This window comes from Sphaeramia orbicularis, chromosome 15 (genome assembly GCF_902148855.1).
Source record: "Sphaeramia orbicularis chromosome 15, fSphaOr1.1, whole genome shotgun sequence".
Lineage (NCBI taxonomy): Eukaryota > Metazoa > Chordata > Actinopteri > Kurtiformes > Apogonidae > Sphaeramia > Sphaeramia orbicularis.
Window position 1 is genome coordinate 31616429 of NC_043971.1, and position 22958 is coordinate 31639386.

General features: G+C 37.5%; 2 protein-coding genes across 2 annotated transcripts; one reads left to right on the forward strand and one right to left on the reverse strand.

Annotated features, from left to right (window-relative positions):
* Window positions 1–2955: 2955 nt before the first annotated feature.
* cog2 (component of oligomeric golgi complex 2) lies at window positions 2956–14504 on the forward strand. Its single transcript, XM_030156915.1, has 18 exons — window positions 2956–3100; window positions 3513–3674; window positions 5439–5504; window positions 6062–6142; window positions 6357–6460; window positions 7285–7393; window positions 7990–8169; window positions 8329–8453; window positions 8537–8663; window positions 9573–9712; window positions 10913–10974; window positions 11064–11215; window positions 11333–11518; window positions 11666–11738; window positions 12330–12472; window positions 12760–12899; window positions 13317–13500; window positions 13659–14504. Exons 1-18 carry the CDS (start codon window positions 3044–3046, stop codon window positions 13755–13757), a joined length of 2190 nt encoding a protein of 729 aa, XP_030012775.1. The 5' UTR covers window positions 2956–3043; the 3' UTR covers window positions 13758–14504.
* A 504-nt stretch (window positions 14505–15008) lies between these two features.
* Window positions 15009–19367, reverse strand: agt (angiotensinogen). Its single transcript, XM_030156919.1, has 7 exons — window positions 19260–19367; window positions 17662–18115; window positions 16959–17325; window positions 16692–16816; window positions 16392–16540; window positions 15782–15938; window positions 15009–15685 (listed from the first exon to the last, which is right to left on the reverse strand). The coding sequence occupies exons 2-7, from the start codon at window positions 18076–18078 to the stop codon at window positions 15509–15511; spliced, it is 1392 nt and encodes a 463-aa protein (XP_030012779.1). The 5' UTR covers window positions 18079–18115; window positions 19260–19367; the 3' UTR covers window positions 15009–15508.
* Between the last annotated feature and the right edge of the window lie 3591 nt (window positions 19368–22958).

The window sequence follows — 22958 nt, forward strand, 5'->3', positions numbered from 1 at the left end:
TGACACTGTGGTCCTGCCCTGCCATCCAATAAGCTCTGATTTTAGAACCCAAACTGAGGAGGAGCTGCAGGGACCCTGTCTGAGCTGAAATTAGAATAATGCATGAGATTAAAACACATTCATTCACATAAGACATAAAAAAATGATCATAATGGAACAGAGTAAGCACCACAGACCATATATAAAGATTTATAGATTACAATTAAATTTAACATCATATTGTCACCTTCCTAAAATAATTGCTCCAAGTATTTTTTCTTAGATTTTTCAGGTACAAAAAACGAAAAACAAAAACAAAAAAAAAAACCAAAACAAAAAAAAAAAAATAAATAAAAAAAAAAAAATTACCATACATTAACTGATCTCATTTTTACAGGTTTTCTTTGTTTTCACTGATTAACCCATGAAGACCCAGTGCTGTTTATGTTAGTTCCCAAATGAAATTTTTTCTCTATTTAACCTTTCTTAAGTGATTTATCACCATTTATTATAATATTATTCTCTATATTTTGCATTTTTCACTGTAAATCATGTATTTTCCTATATTTTTTCCCCTATATTCAATATTGATGTTCATGAAAACTAAGTCAATTCAAAGGTTATTATATCAGTGAAAGAGAAAACTAAAGAAAAAGTGACTTCTTCAGTCAAGTCTATCATTAACGGAACATAAAACAAGTGTGTCCATCCACTGTCATTGATCCAGCTCCATGGGTTTTACTGGTGAATCAATGTTATAGAAGATGACAGTGTTTCCACGTTCACTACGGAGTCTCTGAACATCCAAATGGGTCATATCTGATGACCATGAAAAGATGGCAAACTGTATTTTACACCAGTTATTTACATGTATTGATAAGATTAGTGGATCAACAGATATTATACATTTTACATCAGCAGATGCTTTTGGGTCTTTGTGGGTTAAAAAAAAGTTTGAGTGACTTGAATATAAGGTATGGGGCTGTAACTGATTACTTCCATTGTCAGTCATACTCTGTGGATTATTTCCTCAATTGATTGATTAATCCAGTGTTGCCCATAAAGTTGGAATACATTTGTTTTCAGACACATTCCTCTTTTTATTCCTATTTGTCTTGGACCAGGTGCAGTGGTTACATACTGAGTCCCAGTTACACTTTATCTATCAAGAATAAACCCCACTGTCATAATCATTTCATGAGAATATATCTATATCTATATATCGATATATCGATAGATCGATAGATAGATAAATAGGTAGATAGATATCATACCTTTATGGGCAATGGTGTCGTTTAGTTGTAATATTTTACAAAATTAAATTATAATAATGTATGACAATAAAACACAGCCACTGACATAACAAATGAAAATGATTATAGTGTAATAGAGTAGGCACCATAGACCATATATGGAGATTTGTATGTATAGATTACAACTAAATATAACACCACATATGAACTCATTTCATCCCTTTATTTATTTTCTTTGTTTTTACTGACTGGAATATAATGCAAGGGGCTGCAGCTAATGATTATATGCATTGCGAGTTATAACCTGTTGATTCTTTTCTCGATTAAGCTGTAAACACGCAGCTAGCAGTAAATGTCAAAAACCACAATTTATTTCGGTTAATGAACTACTGCCCCAGTTTCTTTTAACTTTAAACCACCTTGGTACCAAAAATCTCCAGTTATCTTGGACAAAAGGCTGCATATTCTAGAGATTTTGGGACCAATGGTGGCTCTGGACTGCTCCATTTAGGCTGCTTACCAGAGGGGAGTCGTGTAATTTAAATTAACTCACCAGTTATGTTTCGGATGGACGGACCAAACCAGGAAGAAATGAAGAGTTCACCAAAAAAGAAGGTTTGAGCTTTTAAAAAGTTAAAACAATAGCTTAATTTATTGCTTCAGGCAAAAATAAAAAAAAAATTACAAAAAGAATCTAGCATCAAACACACATTTTGTCACAGAGAGAAAAAGAAAAAGCACACCGAAAAAGGAGTTTCCTTTATTACCTTTTTATCGTCTTTAGTGACTTTTGGAGACTCCCATTATTCAATGACATCATTCATTGTATGCTTATTATTGGTTAATGGTAGTTACAGGGCAGAACATGTCAGTCACTCCATAAGCTAATTCTAAGAAAAGCACATGCTTTTGCACTTGCACAGCTCTTGCTTAACACCTGCACAATTAGGCTAGCATTTCTTGACCACAAAAAATCTCTAAGTTTGTGTTCTGTTTTTTTTTTGCTCTATGCTCTTTACCACAACTACTTTCTAAAGATGTAAAATTAGATCTTTTAGGTAGAATCTGACCTCTCCTCTAAGTTCAGCACAGACAGGTGTGAGTACATCAAAACCACACACACACGAATCAAACCTGACGCTGACTGTTCAGTACCTCTAAAATAAAAAGAATATTACTATTATGTAAGAATATTACGCAGAATATTACTTAGACTTGCAAGATTCTTCAAGCAAAACAACTGTCTTGTTTGGTCTCAAAGATAAATAGATTTACTGTCATAGAAAAATGGAAAACATAAAATACTGACATTATAGCAAAACAAAATTATATTTTGAAATGGTCAAAAATATAGACAAGAGATAATTCCTACATATTGTAACCCTTGGCCTCCTTTAGTCCAACTGAGGACAAAATAATATGAACCATAAATAGATTAAATATGATAATTAAACAACAATGACTAGAAAATAATGGAGAATAATTCATAGTGATAATAAATCAGAGTAGTAATATAGAGAGGAATGAAAATAGAATATGACACCATGCTGCTAGGCCTATATGAATATGACAGCCACACTGATGGGATTATCATTCAAAGGCTGTGAAAAATACACTCAGCACATTCAGTGACAGTCGTCACCATTAGTGGCCTGCAGAGGGAGACATTTCCCCAAACCTATACGTCTGTCGGATGCTCTTCTTCTTCGTTGGTGCCCTTGCCATGTTTGCGGAAGCTCGGAATCTAGCATAGGCAGCTAACAGAAGACTTGTCCGTTTTGTGTGAATGTTTTAAGTGTCGTAATTCAGCAATGAATCTACCAAAGGGACCAGACTCTTTGTGTTTCGATAAGGATGTTTTTATGAAGGTGAGAAGTTGTAATTTTTCTGTTTTCAAGCCGCTATCGTTACTATCGTTAGCTCGTGCCGGGCATAGCATAAGCTAATGTTAGGTGACGTTTAGCTGTTGACACTGGTGGTACCACTGATTATTAAATATCTCTTAGTTTATTGCGGAATAAAGATACTTAATTCTCATAGTCGGCAGAGTGTTGGCCATAAATTTAGAATGTACATTTTTGTAATGCACATCAATAATACTTATCGAATAGAGAGTACTAAGGTCACAGAATGAAATCTCTGTTTGTTAATATTATGGATGATTTTGCGATTTTGATCCGTTTTTCACTGTCTGTCCACATGAACTCACGATAATACACGATTTAGAACAGTTTTCGTGATTAAAACTATATCTCACCTTCCCTCTCTCTGTTTCTGCAGGATGACTTCGATGTCGACCAGTTTGTGTCGGACTGTAGGAAGCAGGTCCAGCTGGAGGAGATGAGAGAGGACCTGGAGCTGTACTACAAGCTGCTGAAAACGGCCATGGTGGAGCTCATCAACAAGGACTATGCAGACTTTGTTAACCTCTCTACCAATTTGGTCAGTTGTTATTATGGTTTCGTGTCTGTAAAACCTGCAAACATGTGACGTAAGGCAATATAAGAGAGCTAAAATCTGCTTTTCTGGTCCATATTTTAACATCTTATTGATTTTCATGTTAAAATTTATTTGACCACTACTTTTCATGGAAATAATTGTAATCAAGGAATTGTTTCTGTTCATTTTATGCCACTATTACAGCACACATACAGTACACACAATGAAGAAGAACAAACATGTATGAGCTTTAAATGCAGTATATTTGTTGAAGCTTTGTTAATATATATTGTACAGGGCTGATTTGGCATAAAGGAAGATGAACAGTGACAGTCAAATAACAGAAAAATGATGTGACTAAAATCATCTGCATTTCTATAAGTTTCATTCAGCTGTTTTTATAAGTGAATGAGGATGTGTTAAATAAGGACAGAGTAATATATGCAATAGTTGAACCCAAACTGTTTTCTATAAGTTCAAAGTAGAGGTCAACCGATATGGGTTTTTCTGAGGCAGATGTTTTTTTAAAAATTTGGTCAGCCAATGGTCAATATCTACTCACAGGGGTGTCAGACTCTGGTCCTCGAGGGCCGGTGTCTTGCATGTTTTAGATGTTTCCCTTTTCAAACACACCTGGTTCAATTCATGATCAGCTCATCATCATGTTCTGCAGAAGCCTGATAATAATGTAATGGCTTCCAGGTGTGATGGAAAAGGGAAACATCTAAAACATGCAGGATACTGGTGGACTGAAGTTTGACACCCCTGATCTACAGCAAGGGTGTCCAAATCCAGTCCTCAGGGGCAGGTATCCTGCATGTTTTAGAGCAGGGGTGCCCAATCCTGGTCCTCGAGATCTACTATCCTGCATGTTTTAGATGTATCCCTCTTTCAACACGCCTGATTCAAACAATAAGTCTATCATCAAGCTCTGCAGAAGCCTGATAATGACCGTCCAGTGTGTTAGAAGAGGGAAACATCTAAGACACGCAGGATAGTAGCTCTCGAAGACCAGGATTGGGCACCCCTGTTTTAGAGGGTTCCCTCTTCCAGCACACCTGGGAGTCATTACATCGTTATCAGGTTTCTGCAGAGCTTGATGATGAGCTGATCATTAATTGAACCAGGTGTGGCTGGAAGAGGGAAATATCTAAAACATGCAGGATACTGGCACTCAAGGACCGGGTTCAGACATCCCTGATTTACAGCCAAGTTTTGAGGCTGATATTTAAGGCAGATTTTTTTTTTTTTTTTAAAGCACATTGACCATAAAATACAATTGAAACACTCGGATAATTAACATTTTTATGCAGCAATATAAATGACATTATTAATACACATACACTTAGTACTCTTTTAACATTTATTGAAATTAAAGTGCTGCCAACACAGGTGCCTCATCAAATATTTTGTAACATTTTTACTACTGATCAAATATCAGCTTTAAAAAAAAGAAAGATTCAGGCCAATGGCCGATATTGGAAAAAAAATCAATATATTGGCCCGATATATTGGTCTACCTCGAGTTTAAAGATAACTGAGGTACATGCATTATTGCTATGCATTAATATGTTGATTAAACTTAAAAGTTCTGTTATATGATACAAGGATTTCCTGTTTCTTTCCTGTCTTTTTTCATACTTATTAATACGAAGAGCAACACAGCAATGATGGGTTTAACAGTGGTGGAAACAAACAAACATAGCAAAGCAGAGGGCTGTTTCACTGTTTGTAAGCTGGGATATTCTGTCTTTTGTTTTGTGTCAGGTGGGGATGGACAAGGCCCTCAATCAGCTGTCTGTACCACTGGGACAGTTACGAGAAGAGGTTATGGTATGGATTGACTTGGTTTATAAGCATTATACACACTACACATGCAGTTATAGATAAAAACTCTCTTCACTCTTTCTATGTGTGCTTATGTGTAAAATTGATATTTTTATTAACTACGGACAAAATTTCTTTCAGATTTCAAATAAAAATGTTGCTGGAGCATTTAGTTACAAAAAATTTCAAATGGCAAAAAAAAAAATGCAGTTTTTTCCAGACATCAAATAATGCCATGGAAATACCCCACAGCTCCAATGTTTGGACGTTGGAAGAGTTCAGAAATTAATAATTGGTGGCATAACATTGATTTGTATTTGTAGCATTCATGTGTCCTCAAATGCTCTCCACCAGTCTTTCATGTTAGCTTTCACTGCTTTCCCAGTCTAAAGCTGCCAGCAGCTCTGTTTTGTATTTTTGGCTTGTCCCCGTTCTTCTTTCTAATCATCACATTCCAGAGCTTTTCAGTGGGCTTCAGGACTGAAAATTATGAGTGGTCTCTTAATTTTTTTCCAGATATATATTTTACTCTCATTTTTTTGTCATGCATTAATCTATTGCAGAGCCTGCGATCCTGTGTGAGTGAAGTGATACAAGCTATAGACAACCAGCTGTCCAAACAGGAAGATCTACAGAAGAAAAAGGTTTGCCAGCCTTTTGAGTAATTATTATTGAAAACTGTGAATGTTATTGCACAGTATATTTTTCACACAACATTATAATTATTGATGAGGATTTTACTCCAATACTACTGCACTTAAAGGTTAACACGAGGCTCGACATGTCATTTGCAGCCAGTTTTGTAGTCTGTGAGGCATAAACAAAAATGTGTGATAGTTCTTTCATCCTATCCATCAGGTGTGTGTTTTGAGGCTGATCCAGGTGGTACGATCAGTTGAGAAGATAGAAAAGATCCTACACTCACAAAACTCTAAGGAATCCAACTCTCTAGAAATCAGCAGGTAGGAAACCGTTGAGCTAATAAACTTTATTGGTTTACATAGTACATGGGTGTGTTTCAGTTCCTGGCCTAACCAGGTACTATACACAGTTGTGCTCATAAATTTATATACCCTGACAGAATGTGCATCGGATGATCTTGGATGTTCCAACGTGACAGTGAACCAAAACACAAGGCCAAGTCAACCTGTCATGGGCTACAGCAGAAAAAAGTGAAGGTGAAGGAGTGGCCATGTCAGTCTCTTGACCTCAATATCATTGAGCCACTTTGGGGAAGTCTCAAACATGCAGTTCATGCAAGAAAACCCAAAAATCTTAAAGTTACTGAAGGTGTTTTGCCAAGAAGAATGGGCAGCTTCACCATCTGAGAAAATAAAGTGCCTCATCCACAACTACCACAAAAGACTTTAAGCTGTCATTGATGTTAAAGGGGCCAATACAGAGTACTAAGAACTATGGTATGTAAACTTTTTATGAGGGTCATTTGGATAGTTTCTGTTTTCAGTATGATTTAAAAAACACCTTTGTTTGTTAAGAAATGGTTTCACCCGGCCACGAGCCATGAGTGAAAGATAAGTTTTTGCATTATCATTTATATTCTCTGAAAAATGGCCAAAGAATCACAAATTCTGCTAGGGTATGGAAACTTATGAGCACAACTGTATCAAGTAGAGTGGGATCACAAGATATTAGTTATATTTCTATTGAGTTGTATTGATAATTTTGTTCAAATTGCTGACACAAAGCCTTGAGTATATAAAAATGTTTTGACAAGAATACCTGCATGAATGTATCACTGAGCTTTCTTTATGTCTGTGTCGTACAGTCCTTTATTAGCAGGTCAGATTCTGGAGAGGATAGCCACAGAATTTAACCAGCTGCAATTCCATGCTGTACAGAGCAAAGGCATGCCCCTGCTGGACAAAGTCAGACCTGTAAGTGTAAAAGAGTCAGTCAGGAAGACAGCTGATAAATCAATAGCTACTTAGTTAGTCAATCAGTTTGTTTGCCTGGCCATTTGTCAGTCCATCAGTCCTGCAATTATCTGACAATGATAAGCCTCTCTACTGGTCTGATGTCAAGTGTCTGTAGCACTTCACCCACAGAACAAAGCAGACCTCCAGACTTGATTAAAATATTATTGAAATGGTGACACATCCCGGTCTAATTAGGTGTGACAGTGGAGTAATGTTTGCTGGTTTGGTACAGATCCTACCAAATATTCTCATATTGTAATCAATTTTATATTTCTCTAGTGAAGTTGACATTAAAAAAAAATAGATACAAGTATAATTAAGCATATGTCAAGGTAATTGCAATACTGTATGATTGTTTTTTTGTTTTGTTTTTTACATCTGTTGTATGAGGAGCAAAGAAAGCAGAAAACAGGCAAATGTATAATCAGTGTCAACAAGCATTTAATCTCCAACATGTTTTGTTCTCACTTTCATTTGAGTTAATTTTCTCTTTAAATAGTTTCATGACTTCCTAAATATGCTTGTGTTACATTCTTGTCTTCTGTCTTTGCTAGCGCATCGCAGGAATCACTTCCATGTTGCAGCAGTCTCTGGAGGGCCTGCTGATTGAGGGCCTTCAAACGTCCAATGTGGACATGGTGCGCCACTGTTTGAGGACATATGCCACAATAGACAAGACCCGAGATGCAGAGGCACTGGTGGGACAGGTGCTAGTCAAACCGTATATGGACCAGGTAAACATGTAGCATAGATCTGAAGGCTTTTCTACAGTGTATTTGAGAGCTTTCATTCAAAGCTGCTCAGGCGAATGTTTGCTGAGTACATATGTGCTGAATAGATTGTACATGCAAAAAGACTAATAATCTTCACCTCCATCCTCCTCCTCCTTTTAGGTGATACTGGAAGAAGCAGTAAAATCCAGTCCCAATGGTCTTCAGGTGATGTACTCTAGATTATTGGACTTTGTGCCTCATCACTGCAGACTGCTGAGAGAGGTGACTGGAGGAGCCATATCCAGGTATTGGTTTTATGAAGGCATAAAGAGCAGCCACTTAATTACTGCAGCAGTGCTTAATGTACTGATATCCTCTCTCTGGTCAGTGACAGAGCTGACACCGTGCCAGGTTATGATTTCTTGGTGAACTCTGTTTGGCCGGAGATAATCAAAGGCATAGAGGAAAGGTTGCCCTATCTCTTCAACCCTGGAAACCCGGACTTATTTTATGAGGTACAGCCACATAAACACTATATGTGCAGTGTGGGCCGGATGTACTGGAATCCTAATTTGCGTGTACCAATTTGTGTGGGCAATCTAGAATTTTGTGTGTGGGGTTGAACCGTGGTTTGTGGGTGTAAATGACAACAGGTGTAAACGTGTTGGAGACACACCTATTTAAATGAAGGTTTGTGTGTTTTTTGTTGGTTTGCAGCATGGTGAGTCTGGAGACGAAAGCACAAAGCTAAATTTGACCTTATAGAATTAGAGGTGCTGGTAGATGAAGCAAATAAACACTTAAATGAGCTACAGCAAAGAAGTCTTGTTTGGTCTCATTCAAGAAGTCCCAAGTGTGTGGAAACCTAATAAACCTGGCCATGTAGTGCGACATGGCATTTAGGACTTTAGACAGCACATCTGAAAAACAGGATTGGTAGATCCCAGCTGTAATAGCCACTGTACGCTGGAATGACCCAGATGCAAAAAAAAAAAAAAAAAAAAAGTAAACTTGCCAGGAGTTTTGTCATTACAGGTTTTGCGTGACTCCTCATGTTTGGCTCCAAATCTGCTCTGACTTCCCCCAACAGCTCCAAAATGACAAGGCTGGATAGTCCATATGTTTTAATGAGTGTTTCCTCATTCAGTCCAAAAATGTTCACATGAGGGGGAAAAATGCGTTCTCTGCGTCTTGTTTCATTGTTTCAGTGTCTCCTTCTTGTGACAATAACTGCAGCCATGTGTGCGCAATTACGCATACAAACCTTTTGCACCTCCCTTTGAGACGTGTTAAATATTGACACAGGTTCTATGAGTAAAATTGCTTTGGGGTTTGATAAATCACTTATTGTGTGCTAAATTTATATATTTACATTTTCTCCTCCCCATATTGCATATTCATTGTGTTCTACTTCTTTTTCGTAGCGATACATTGTTAGTATGGAATTTGTGCGGAGGTTTGAGCGGCAGTGCAGCTCCCAGGCGAGTGTGAAGAGGTTGAGGGTACATCCATTATATACCAGCTTTCACAACAAGTGGAACCTGCCTGTTTACTTCCAGCTACGGTACGTTATATGTAAATATCAGTGGTAGAGTGTATGTTCCATTTATTCTTTTGTTCTTTAGATCTGAGGCAAATAACTGGAGTACTTTTACTTCCCTGCATTTCTCAGGCCGCTTTAGTCACTTTTCAGATTTCAGTGTCCATACCCTTTCTCTCCAGTGAAAACCTCATATCTCTGAATTTGTGAATTTTTTAATTCCTTTGTGATAAACAGGAATTTTGTGTTATTTTGTAGGTTGAGAGAATCATGCTTCTTAGGACAAATTCTTTAAAACAGTCTTGGATTTACAAGGAAATGCACTGTCACAAAGCTGAAAACAAGGCTTTTATTGAGCTCATGACTGACATCGCATCACTCTGATAACTCAATCGTTACTTTTAAAAGATATGTGGTTTTCTAGGCCAGTAATGCTAAGAAAATTTATTACATTGCTGTAGAGTATATTTCCCCAAAGTTAATAAAGTAGTTCAGATTAGCTGAACTAAACATCTGCAGCAGTAAAATGTAAAATGAACATTCATATAGCAGTAATACTTTTTCAAAAACATGTGTAAGTGTGAAACACAGACAGCCACACAGGACAGCTGACTTTCTGTACACGTTTGTCTTTTTCCTAAACAAATTGAAATATTCTAGAGTGTAGGATAACCATTAATCGTCTACATAGTTATTTTATTATATGATAATATGGCAAATGCATTTTGATGAGCTGAGTTCCTTTAAGGACTTGGAGAATGAATTTAATAAAAATGAATCTCAGCTTGTCAGCAATTTTACTAAAAAAGATAAGTTGGCAAAAATTTAACAAGGGCATCAAATATGCTTATGAGTGTGAGTTTTATGCTGAAAGATATCAAGAAGCAAAATAGATTCACAGCATGTGTCAGCGTAATAAAAAACATCATCAGTTTACGTGAACTGTGGACCTTGACTGCATGGTTATTGATTTTGTGAGAAACAGTAGGGAAGTTGGACACTGTGTCAATCTCCTACTGCCCCCACATACACACTGTAAAGTAAACAAAGCACACTTTCAGGTTTGCACATCGAGGCAAAGACGCGGACATCTGCACGTACTTCAAAATACACAACTCAGACTTTCATAAAAGTTTATGACAGGTTGTCATTTCAGTAGCAAGTGGGTGTTGGTAAGAAATAGTTTACTTTATTTTGTTTGTGCATTTTTGTTCCTGTTTTCAGGTATAAAGAAATTGCAGGAAGTCTTGAAAATGCAATTGGTGATGGGCTAATGGCAGCCCCAGGTAAAAAATGTCATCCTTCCTCAGCAAAGGTGCATATTACATCTACACTTTTACTTCCATGCACATTAACTCTGTGTGTTCATGTCCAGCTGGCAGTGCTTATCACCTGCAGGTCTCTGAGGTTTTGTGGTCCTGCCTTGTGAAGTGTTGGTCAGACAAAGTCTACCTGTCACCACTTGCCCATCGCTTCTGGAAGCTCACACTGCAGCTTTATTCACGATATGCCAAGTTCCTTGATGAGGTGAGATACTCATCAAGGTTGCATTTTTGTGTAGTAGTAGTAGAAGATACAATTAAAATTATTTTCAGTACTAATTCATATGTGTCACTGCCATTTGTTGTTATAATCCACACAAAGGTGCTGACAAAGACCCCAGCCCCTGAGGTAACTAAAGAGCCGACCCGGCCCCTGCCGAGCTCAGCCTCCTCCACCTCCAGTCGGACATCATTGGAAGAAGGCGGCAGTGAGAGTGGGAGTCCCACCTCCCTGTCCACCAAGCAGTTGGTCTATATAGCAGCTGATATCCAAAAGCTGCAGGAGCAGGTGCACAGAAAATATACTAAACATGTATATCTGCAGTGCATGTCAGCATCAGAATGTCCCATTTAAAAGATATATTGTTGTGCGTTTGACATTTTTAAAATTTGTGTTCAGTCATTTTTACTTAGCGTTGTTATGTCCCTGTTTTAGATACCAGTGTTGTCAGAGATGGTCAGACAGAGGTTAGAAGCCATCAGTTTCACAAACTTTGCACTTGTGGAAAGTAAGTATCTTTACTGTGTAAATATAAATCACTTTTATTTGCGGAATTTGTCTCGTTTTATTTTTAGATTTTAGTATTTCTCTCTATTCTGTAAAGACTACGTCTGTATATTCCTCTTTTCTGTGGTTATTCTGTTTCATTCCAGTGGCATGTCATTTATCAAACTGACTTGAAGTGACTGCATAAGAAATGAGATGTTAGATGGACTTTAGAATTCCTTAAAGCTTTTGTGTTGGTTAGGCTTCTGTCCAACATTAAATCAAACATACATATAAAATAGTCTGGAGGGACACATGTTGATGGATCCATAAATTACATTTGTACTTTTGAAAATTACTCATACACAATGGTGGCCAAAAGTTTTGAGAAAGGAAAGTTTTTTTTTTTTTTTTAAAGTTTTCTGCATGTATCTGAGGTACATTGAAGAACAATTAGAAGTTCATAGGTTTCAAAGACTTTTATTGACAAATAAATCACATTTAAGCAAAAAATCCATTTGTGTCATTCCCAAACCTTCTGGCCACATCTGTACATTCACACAGTATGTTTGTACTTGTACTCATTTCCTCATGTTTTTTTCCCAACTGTCAGATGCTCTTGCTGATTCAAAGGCCTGTCTGTCAAGTAGCATTCCCACCCTCAACACCCGTATGACGCAGCACCTGACTGAACGCTCCTGTCGCTTCTTAAAGAGTGCCTCTGAGGTTCCACGACTCTACCGCAGGACCAACAAGGTTAATATATCTAAAATTCACAATTCCATGTTTCTCCTACCTTACGTTTTAAAACATCTCTGAGAGCAAACATTGGCAGCACATACATAGATGTGATTTGATAAAGGTAACTTTAAAATGTTGGTATTAAATTATACAATAACAAAATCAGGAACTGTTTGCTGGATATTTCCTTGAATGAATAAAATACTGAACCAGCCCTTTTTACCTCTAACTGTGTCTATTCATGCTACCAGAAAGTGGAAAAGACTGTTCTCCATACAACATTTTGCTTTCTTGCTTTGCAGGAGCTGCCTGTTCGTGCATCAGCATATATGGACAACGCGTTACGGCCATTACATCAGTTACTGACAGACTCAACAGGGCTGGTCACTACTTCTACAGCACAAGAGTGGCTGAGAGTTGCACTGTCTGACTGCACTCAGAGGTGAGCTTGCACAAACCCAGAAACACTAACACACAACCAGATGCAGTACAAACTGAAAAAAGTATTGCTCTGCATGTAATGTGTTTAAAGAATATGTTCATCAAACTGCTGCTCTAAAAATTTTTAACTTGATTGCTATTTCGCAACTGCAACCTAAATTATCATTACTATTAGATTGTGACTGTTATCTGTTGCTGATTGTTGTATGTTATGTTCTGTATGACAAAATGATAAATAACTAATAAAAACTAAGCGTCAAAAAAAGAATATGTTCATCCTTTTAATATTAAGGATTAAATATGTATGAAATTGTCCATTATATAATTGACTACAACACTGACCTACATTATTATGGCCCCAAAATATGGACCACAGAGGTTGCTTTTGTTTCTTTACACATCCATTCTTCATTTTCAGGTACTATGAGACTATCTCAGAGGTGCTAAGCTCAGTCAGAAGGATGGAGGAGAGCCTGAAGCGACTGAAACAAGCCAGGAAGGGAACCAGTGCAACTACCACAACAGGTGCAAATGGTGGACCTACAGACGACAGCAAGATCCGCCTTCAGCTTGCACTGGATGTAGAATACCTGGGGGAACAGGTAGGTGGTGCATGACAAACACACATCCAGTGTAGAGAGATCTATATGGAATGCATTTGGTGTTACAAACTTCTGCACATTCATTATTTATTTTATTGTCACGTAAAATGTGTTTAATTACTTTGGCTCAAACTGCTCTGTCCTGGTTTGCGTCACAGATTCAGAAGATGGGTCTACAACCAAGTGACATCACTATGTTTTCTGCTCTCATGGAACTTGTGAAAGAGGCTCGAGAACTCGCTGAACAGAACCAGTAGACAGGTAGTTAAACTGTGACTGCAGAACAACTGAAACCCTTGAGCACACTGAACTGCACTACTGTAAAGCTTCCTGAGAGGAAAAAACAAAGCAACGTAGTGTGTTTAATTGTCAGGCGACGCTGCAAAACATTCCTGCCCAATTAAATCTTACGCCTTATGTGAGATATTCTGGGACTTTTAAATTCATTAAATTAATCTAAATGGCATCTATAACAAAACATGCACTTAATTCTGACAGTATGTCAAAGTTAGAAGCTGACAATTACTGGAATATTTTGGCAGCTTTTAATATAAAAAGATCTTAATTTTATCAGTGCCACAGTGGGGAAGCTTTAACATTAGCAAAAACTTCTGTGTATTGGCAGAGTTGAACCTGTTCAGACTGCAATTTTGAGTTAGAAACTGCAGCAAATGTACTTTCTTTGACACTGGATCTGGTGTGGGTAACGTGAAGAAAAACAACTCCAATATATTTCTTCCGGACAGGGCATCACCTATACACACTATGCAAACGATAGTGATGACTGTTGTTATGGCAGAATGTTGTAACTTTTCTCAAATCAATGTTGTAAAGACAGAATGTCAATGAAATTTGTTGTTTTTTCTATGATAGTGAAGGATTTATTGCAAATAAAGAGGGCATCTATTGTGAAAAATGCACGTTTGTTATAATCAGATATGTAACATAGTTTATTTAACATAAATATTGGGAATAAAAAAACATGTGAGACGGTATAATTTTAATTTGTGTATGGGATGGAAATTTGTGAACGGTTTCTAGAGTATGAACAGTTTTAAGCAGCACTGGTTAACGAATGAATGACCAATACTTTAGATTTATGAGGTTTTTATTTACACATATTGATATTTCTGAGCAGTATGTATTCTGTCAAATTTAACATCAAATTTAATCAGAAACATGACGACAAAACAACATTTGGGGACTGTACATTATGCACTAAATGTATGTAATGAGAAATTGCTCTCCTACTTGTGCTTTTGTGATTATGTAATGACGGTAATAGAGCCATTCTGATATTCTGAATAGTAAATCTCCCTCAAATACAAGAAAATTACAGGTTATAATTGGTGTAAGTGATTTGTAGGGCAACACTTCTCTTCAGGACTTTCACAACAGAACTGGCTATTATGAAGTGAACCCTAATACAAGTAATTTTTGACACTTAAAATTGTAATAATCAAGAATAAGTAGAAGAAAATATAGTATTGTGAGAAACTAATGTTTATTTCAACAATCACACAGTGTTACAAACCAAAATAGACTCTTAGTTACAATATACAGTACAACTTATTAATCATTCATGGTATGGAATTGTGTTTACTGCTGAAAAAAAAAAAAATACAGTTCTGAAGTCTACTGAAATATATTTTACAGAAGTAGAAATTTAGAATATTAACAGGCTGCTTAAATTTCACAGTAAAGGTTTTCATAAATACTGAGAAGGGGGAAGAGTTTGAAGAGATCAGACATGTGATAAATAATGCTTGTCACACTGTTGAATACTGACACATTCATCTTTAGTGAGGTTGTGGTCCATTCCTCAAATACTATATTTTGCCATTAATTCAGCTGAAAACAAGAGTATGATCTAAATGAGATGTCCACAAGGTGATTGATTTTAGACCCTACAGAAACCTAAGCTCTAGGGGATAGAGTACATTGTGAAAAATAGGTCTGGTAGGTCAGACGTTTTTCAAGTCAGAGGTTTTTGTTGGTGTTTAGCACTTTAGAGGGTGGGGTTAATGATCTTGCCCATTATGAGGATGGCGTTGGAGTCTCCTTCTACGACAGAAAAGAAGAACGGCCGATTGATGGAGAGCTTCAGAGGAATACCGTCTTCCTGGATCTTGTCATGAACTTCGGCTCCTTCCTCTGACATCTCAAACAGCACCTTGTTGAGCGCCTGAGACGAGATGGAGGGAAATGACTTCGTGAAGGACACAAAAGACGACCGATGAGTAATTTACGAAACACAAAAAAGACCACTCGTTTAGCTCACCTTATCTACAGTGACGGTTTTGGTGCTGCTGACTTGGCTGAACTCGGCCTCGGAGCCCAACAGTTTGGCTTCGACCTCTGGACTCATGCTGACCAGAAGGTCACGCAGATCATTCACAGCTGACAAGGAGAACTTCGGCAACGATAGCTCCAGTAGACTGTTTGGATGGTCAGACAGAAAAACAGTTTTAGCATGAAACTGAAAGTGTTTGAATGTAAATAGATTGGAAATTGATTTTTCTCTTTCCGCAAAGGCCACAGCCAGAGCATACTCTACACTGATATGATAACTGATTATTGACCAACTTGGAGACTTATCAGTTATTAGCTAAAGAACTTTAACCTGAAGATGGCTAAAGGTTGTGTCATCTGCTTTATGGGGACATACTGGTTATAGGAATATTCCGCTGTCAAATAACCTCAACTGTTCTAATGGTGACGGAAAATACCACTGAGGAAACACAATGGCTGACTGTTTTTTGGAACACATTGCACAAACACTAATGCCGTTGTCCAGTCAGACCATTCACTGCATGTCCATGCCTGTTTATATATCTGCACATTTCCTGTCTCTCCTCACTCTCAAATAAAGTTGCCCCAAAAAATCTCACCCTTGCTGGAAGCTCTGGTGCCAGGTAGAGATGACCTTAGTGAGCAGCTTAGATTCAGTGTCTTTGAGAGTAGCTCCTTCATGAGGCAGGACCAGCAGCATGTAGGATCGCTTACTTAGAGACAGTTTGACAACAGTGCACTTCCGTACCTTTATTGTGGTAATATACAAAAACAGTAAAAAATTAAAGGTTTCCAAAAAACAGTGTCATTATTTGCAGGTTTAATATTAGACTGAAATATTCATTAACCATTTTAGATGATAATAAGTTAAAGAACAAGTGTGGAAATCATAGATGTACCTTATCATTCAGGTAGTGGTACTGGCCTGTGTGGGTCATCATTGGAACCATTACTGTGTTTGTTTCATCCACGTGAAACTCTTCCAATGTTGTTTTCTCTGGCTGAAAGGCTGTCTTCCAGTTTCCTAAGAAAACACAAACAATTACAATCCTCTGGTAGGTAGATAATGCAGAAGTTGACACTTTTGGTGTAAACAAGAATGTTTGACTCTAATGATCTGTAATGTGTGTGCAGTTAACAGTGAGAAATTACAAATGGAGACCAACCTTGGAAGTTGAATGAACTAATAAAGAGGAGGTCGCTGCTAGAGTTCAGATCTCTGAAGATATTTGTCACCTTCCCATCTGATGTCTTGTCCACAAAATTGTTCATCAGTAGCTCAGCCTCCTGAGGCATGGAGAAATCTACACCACGGATAAACGATGTGTCTGAGAAGTCCTGAGTGCCTTGAATAAAGTCCTGTGACAGGTGAGCGTCCTGTTGAGTGAAGGCCCAGACCTGTGTAGTGATTTCATCTTTAGGTCCATCATCCACCAGAGAGTTGATGTTCTGCAGGGTTTTCAAAACTTTGTGTCCGTCCACTAACGACACACAGTCCTCTCTGTCAGTGCCACTGCTCAGACCCAAGAGATGCTGGAGGAGAAATGCAGAAAGTTACTTCTCGGTAGAGTAAAATGCATGACATGCTGTCAGAACTGCAAGACTTGAGTCAAACTTCAGGTGTTTTGCAAATCTTAAAACTATGTCCTCTTCAGTTCACGATTTTTTACTCACAAAAATTAAAAACATAGGGTGCTGTGAGTTAAGTACCTGACTTGCATGATTGCCATTTTCTGTAAAAGTAAGAACCTGAACTTTAATAAGGCAACTGGCAGATCTCATATAGCTCTAACTTGTGTCCCATTTTAGTAAGACTTAACAACTAACTAAGACTTGGCTCAGAAGTGTTAATACATTAAAACCACAGACCAGGAATGAGCTCGCCGTCTTCTTTGAGGCTCCCAGGTAAAAGGTGACGAGGGATCCGAAGGTGTTAACCGGAGAGAACAGGGTGTTGGTGCTGTCCTTTGTGCTGCTCAGATGCTGATACATCCTCAGGCCCAGTGAATTCAACAGCTCTGCCAGTACAGCAGTCCTTTCTGTAATGTTCTGCCTCTGCCCGTCCTGGATTGACGGATCCCTGCTGTCCGGTGTCAGGACAGTTATGTCAAGTGGTGCCACAGGAAGTGTCTGTAGAGGCCTGGTGGGCTCAGTCTGCAGCCTCTCACAGCTGACATTCTCAGCAGCAAAGAGATGGAAAGGGTGAACGTAGACACGGTTGGCTTGGCTTCCAGAGAAGATGCAAAGGAAGAAGAGGAGGAGGAGAGGCGACTGAAGTCCCTGCATTTTACCTACGGAGATTGTCACCTTAAAACGATACCGTCTGCAAACAAAGACAAATATTTAACCTTGAGTGCATCACCCTCATATGCACTGGTTGAGCATGTGGTCACAGACTATCAGGCTTTCCGCAAAAATCTAGTTGTTTTTTCTTTCTCTAGCAGGAACATTAGTGTGTCAGTGATGGATTGATTTCTCTTTGTGTAGCCTTTCTCTTGCTGGGCAGTGAATGAGACCAGGCAGTGCCCTCAGCAACAGAGGTCGCATAGCAAATGAGGAACACCGGTGTGGATCTGTTTGTGTGAACTGGGTGAAATAAGTGTTTTTCTGTTGTTTTTTTTGGTAACTGATGATGTTTCTTCCATTCGCCACTTTCATATCAGCTTTCTGATTGTTGACACTCAAACAGTCACATGCTCATCTTATTGACACAGATTAACAAAACTAATAATTATTAAAACTGTTATGTTGGAAAAACAGTAATGGTTGAAGAGGCTGTATTGACTTATACAAATAGACATTATAATCATTACAGAAGAAACATTTTTGGCATGTGTTGATCACTTTCTGTGCCGTGTTGATGCATTAACCCAGTTATAAGAAAGAACAGATTTGGTAAGTGTTGTTGCGCAAAATGGGGTTTTATCTTATGAGTTGAATGAACAGAATCGTGGACTGGTGGACTCTTGGAAGAGGTTAGCAAACACAGATTTTCCCCTGTATAGACATGTACCAAAGGACGTGGCCTTGGTACCTGATCAATAAAATCTGTGCACTGAAATGGTCTTAAATACATACACTGTGAATACACTAATCCAAAAACAAAACATGTCTAATTTATGATAAAAAAAAATCTGGGACATAAAACTGTGTTAAACTGAAGTGATCCATCATAAGCTTTTTCTTTAAAATTAAAAGTTTGTGATCAAGCAAGAACTTGACACTTAATTACATAAAAAGTTGTTCACAGTGAAGAATTTCTTTAAGAGAAAGTTGGAAAAGTTTCCCTTTTGCTTTGGAAATATGAACATTTCATTCTTTTGAAAAATATAATGAGTCAATCCCATCAAATACATGCAAACATTCTGAATGCGAGCATCTCTATTATCTTTACACACGTCTGTATTATCACAGGCCCTGCACTATCAAAAAGCAATTACAGAGATAAAATCCCAGTTTGCTCTTACCGTGTGCGTCTGCTGTTTCTGAAGTGCTGAATGAGGTCCTGCCTCCCACTGCTCCCACTTTAACCCAGTGGGCCAACAGGTTACTGATTAACCAAAGCAGCACTGAGTCAGGGGCTGTGCTGCCGTGACTCACAGCCTGCTTTGTACTGATGAACTTCTGCCAGATAAATACATGTGACAGAAAGTGGAGAGACCACCCAGTGACCCCCTTCATGTTGACTGAGGACGATGATGCAGGCGCATTGTGGAGAAACAGCACAGAAAGCTCAACTTCCACAAACATGATAGGGAAATGACTCACTGAGATGATACCATATTTGAAGAGCTGTTTATTTGTGAAGAAGCAGCTGATTGATTACACATGTCCTTTTAATTTTACTCAACCTTTGTGGGGTAAATATTAAGTAAGCATGTTCCAAAACTTTTGAAAAAAGCAGGTTTGCATCATATTGTGCCCCAAGTGTTCCTATGGCTAATATAGTACAACATTTTGTTAATATACTGACCAGGTAAAATCCTTATTGCGATTACAAAGCTTTTTTCTAAGAGTGGCCAAGAGAGTAGTTTATATATAGTTACAACAAATCAAGACAATACAAACTTGTATACACTGCAGATAAATATCTCATACAAAAAAATTCCAAGTTCAAAAACAATGTCAGTGCCAAAAAAAAAATTATTTTCCAGTCCTTTAAAATGACTTAAATTCCTCCCAAAGACAATAAGAATAGTAAGAATGTTCTATTAAAATGCATGATTTCTTTTGCTTGGGATGTTACAAAAAGTTTGCACACACTTTCATGTACAAAACACTCATCAGAATAACTTCAATCATTCATACTTCACACAATTACATGTATATGGCATGGAAAAGAAAAACTAAGACTATTTTGAACAGTGTTAAAAAATTATAATATATAAACAAACTTTCTTTCGTCATGTGTCCCAGTCTTATCATTATCAAACATCATATGTAATGATAATATATGGACATGAAGTGATAAAAAAATAACATGAAAACATACAGTATGTGGATACTAGACATGTTCTGGTATGTCATGGGAAATGAGCAAACAGTGTTCAAGTGCTACTTTATTGTCATGTGAGTGAGTTTATGGGGTGGCACAATTAGCATTTGATTGTTTTAATGTGACATCCGTGTGAAAATCCTTCATGTACACCAGATTCAACACACAAGGTCGGCTGGATTTTCCCATCAGAGAGAGTATTGTATTACTGTAAGTGCTTCAGGGCCTGGATTTATTATCTTCAAATGTTAATAAATTGATAACAGGAAATAAAGAGTAACAATGAAAGAGAAATCACCTTATTACAGTGATATGCAGAATTTCTCTTCATGTGATACTATCAATAATTGGTTATATTAAAACTATTGTATATATATTTTAATACTACTGTTTTTATGTAAAATGTAAAGGATTTTAACAGTTATATCCTTCTGAGACCCAGCAATGGATTTTTGTCCTCTGTAGTGGACAAGAGTTTCACAGTTTGACTTAAAACAAACAAAAACAAAAGCTGTCCGCTAATAAAAATATAAAGTAATTATTAAATGTAAAAAAGCCAAAATTTGTACTTACTGGGTCTCAGGAGGATGTGAAACACACCATACAGGATGTTTTAGGGAAAATGTTTTTTTTGTTTTGTGTTGTTTTTAAAGACTTCAAGTAGAATAGAATAGAATACTTAGTTATTGCGTGTCATCCATACAACAAAATTGCACCTATCTCATATAAAAAATGTTTTATACACATACACACACACACACACACACACACACACATTCACATGTTAAAAACTGCGAGGTGCATGTTATTACCTCCGCCAAGGAGGTTATGTTTTTGCCAGGGTTTGTTTGTTTGTTTGTCTGTTTGTCTGTCCGTTAGTGTGCAACATAACTCAAAAAGTTATGGACAGATTTTGATGAAATTTTCAGGGTTTGTTGGAAATGGGATAAGGAAGAAATGATTAAATTTTGGTGGTGATCGGGGGTGGGGGGGCCCATTTCCAACAAACCCTGAAAATTTCATCAAAATCTGTCCATAACTTTTTGAGTTATGTTGCACACTAACGGACTGACAAACAGACAGACAAACAAACAAACAAACCCTGGCAAAAACATAACCTCCTTGGCGTGGGGCGGGCCCACAGGGGGGGCCACTGATCAGCCTTGGCGGAGGTCTGCGCTCTCCGAGTGCTTCTAGTTTTATTTTGCAAGTAGGTGAATAACGTAAAATTTAAAAAGTCTACAAGTTCAGTCAAGAATTACTGATATGATGATAAGATCTATTTAAGTGAAAGCTTTCCTTCCACATGTGCTAATTTATGTTAAGTCTAATGATGCTCAGATCCACTCAGGTCCGTAAGTATTTGGACAGTGTACAGAGCTAAAATTAACACAGCTTATAAAAGGTCTCACTTTCCTTTTCCAAGTGCAGTTTACAGTATAGCTTAAAGTAAAATACGGTATACATAGAAGCGTATACATATATGAAGGTTCTGTTTTATTTGAGGTTTTTCAAAACCTTTTTTTTTTAGTTTGAAAGTAGTATTAACTGCATAGAGTCCAAGTAATATGTTTTTTCTTACTTTCTTTAGGTGAAGCTGAGTTTGCACTACTCTTTTATACAGTAATATAATACGGAGTACAACTTATATAACATGTAGTAACTTTTACTCAGCAGATTGCACAGTACAAGCCACAATGAGGATTACTCACTGTAAGCCCAGATAAATTAAGTTTACCTAAAAAAATTGGGAAAAGTGGTTGCCTTAAAAAAACAGTAATGAATAATTAACTTTTTAAGTACATTTAACTTAAAATATTTTGTAATATCAACTGCTTTGCATAGCTATTACACTTAATTAAGTTCAATGCACTAAATTCCAAGTTGATTTAACTGAAAATATTTAGTAATAAAAACTTTGTGTCTCCCCCTACTTCCCCCCTTCTCCCCCTCTCCCCCAGTCTCTCTCTATCTCTATCGCTCTCTCTTTTTCTCCTCCTTTACTCTCTCTCTTTAACCCCAACTGGTTAAGGCAGATGGCCATCCTCCAGGAGTCTGGGTCTGCTCGAGGTTTCTGCCTGTTAAAAGGAAGTTTTTCCTCGCCACTGTCACCGGTGACAAGTGTTTGCTCCTAGAGGACTCTGTTGGGTTTCTGTAAATTGGCTGTGAGTCTGGTTTCGACCAACTTGATATGTAAAGCGTCATGAGATAACTTTTGTTATGATTTGGCTCTGTATAAATAAAATCTGATTTGATTTGATTTGAACTTTGCAAAGCAATTGGTATTACAAAAGATTTTAAGATAAACGTACTTAAAAAGTTCATTAATCATTACTTAATTTTTTTTCAAGGCAACCACTCTCAAATTTTTTTTAAAGTGAACTCAACTTATCCAGGCTTACAGTGTCCAGCTTCTCCCCCACAGAGAAAAGTTGCAAATCAGCTAGTGGACACCTAGGTAAGAGAGAATGTCCATGGAACAGGTCGATGGAACTGGTGGACAATAAAACAAAACACATAATAAGCACTGAAACTCCTATAGCAGCTACTTTTAGACTGAAAGCACTGAGACTGGCATGTCCAGACATGCATGGGCAGTTGACAATTTACATGGTCAAAAGAAAAGGAGATGTGTTCATAACAAAAACTTATTAATTTAAATCCATTTAAC

Bases quoted from the DNA above. Each gene is read 5' to 3' on its own strand.
- agt (XM_030156919.1), bottom strand. From the start codon at position 18,078: ATGCAGGGACTTCAGTCGCCTCTCCTCCTCCTCTTCTTCCTTTGCATC. The intron at 16,817-16,958 runs GTTGGTCTCCAT...GTGTTTTCTTAG, and splicing joins TAGTTCATTCAACTTCCAAG to GAAACTGGAAGACAGCCTTT. The intron at 15,939-16,391 runs GTGAGATTTTTT...CCATCCAAACAG, and splicing joins CACCAGAGCTTCCAGCAAGG to TCTACTGGAGCTATCGTTGC.
- cog2 (XM_030156915.1), top strand. From the start codon at position 3,044: ATGAATCTACCAAAGGGACCAGACTCTTTGTGTTTCGATAAGGATGTT. The intron at 6,461-7,284 runs GTAGGAAACCGT...TGTGTCGTACAG, and splicing joins AACTCTCTAGAAATCAGCAG to TCCTTTATTAGCAGGTCAGA. The intron at 11,519-11,665 runs GTGCACAGAAAA...TCCCTGTTTTAG, and splicing joins TCCAAAAGCTGCAGGAGCAG to ATACCAGTGTTGTCAGAGAT.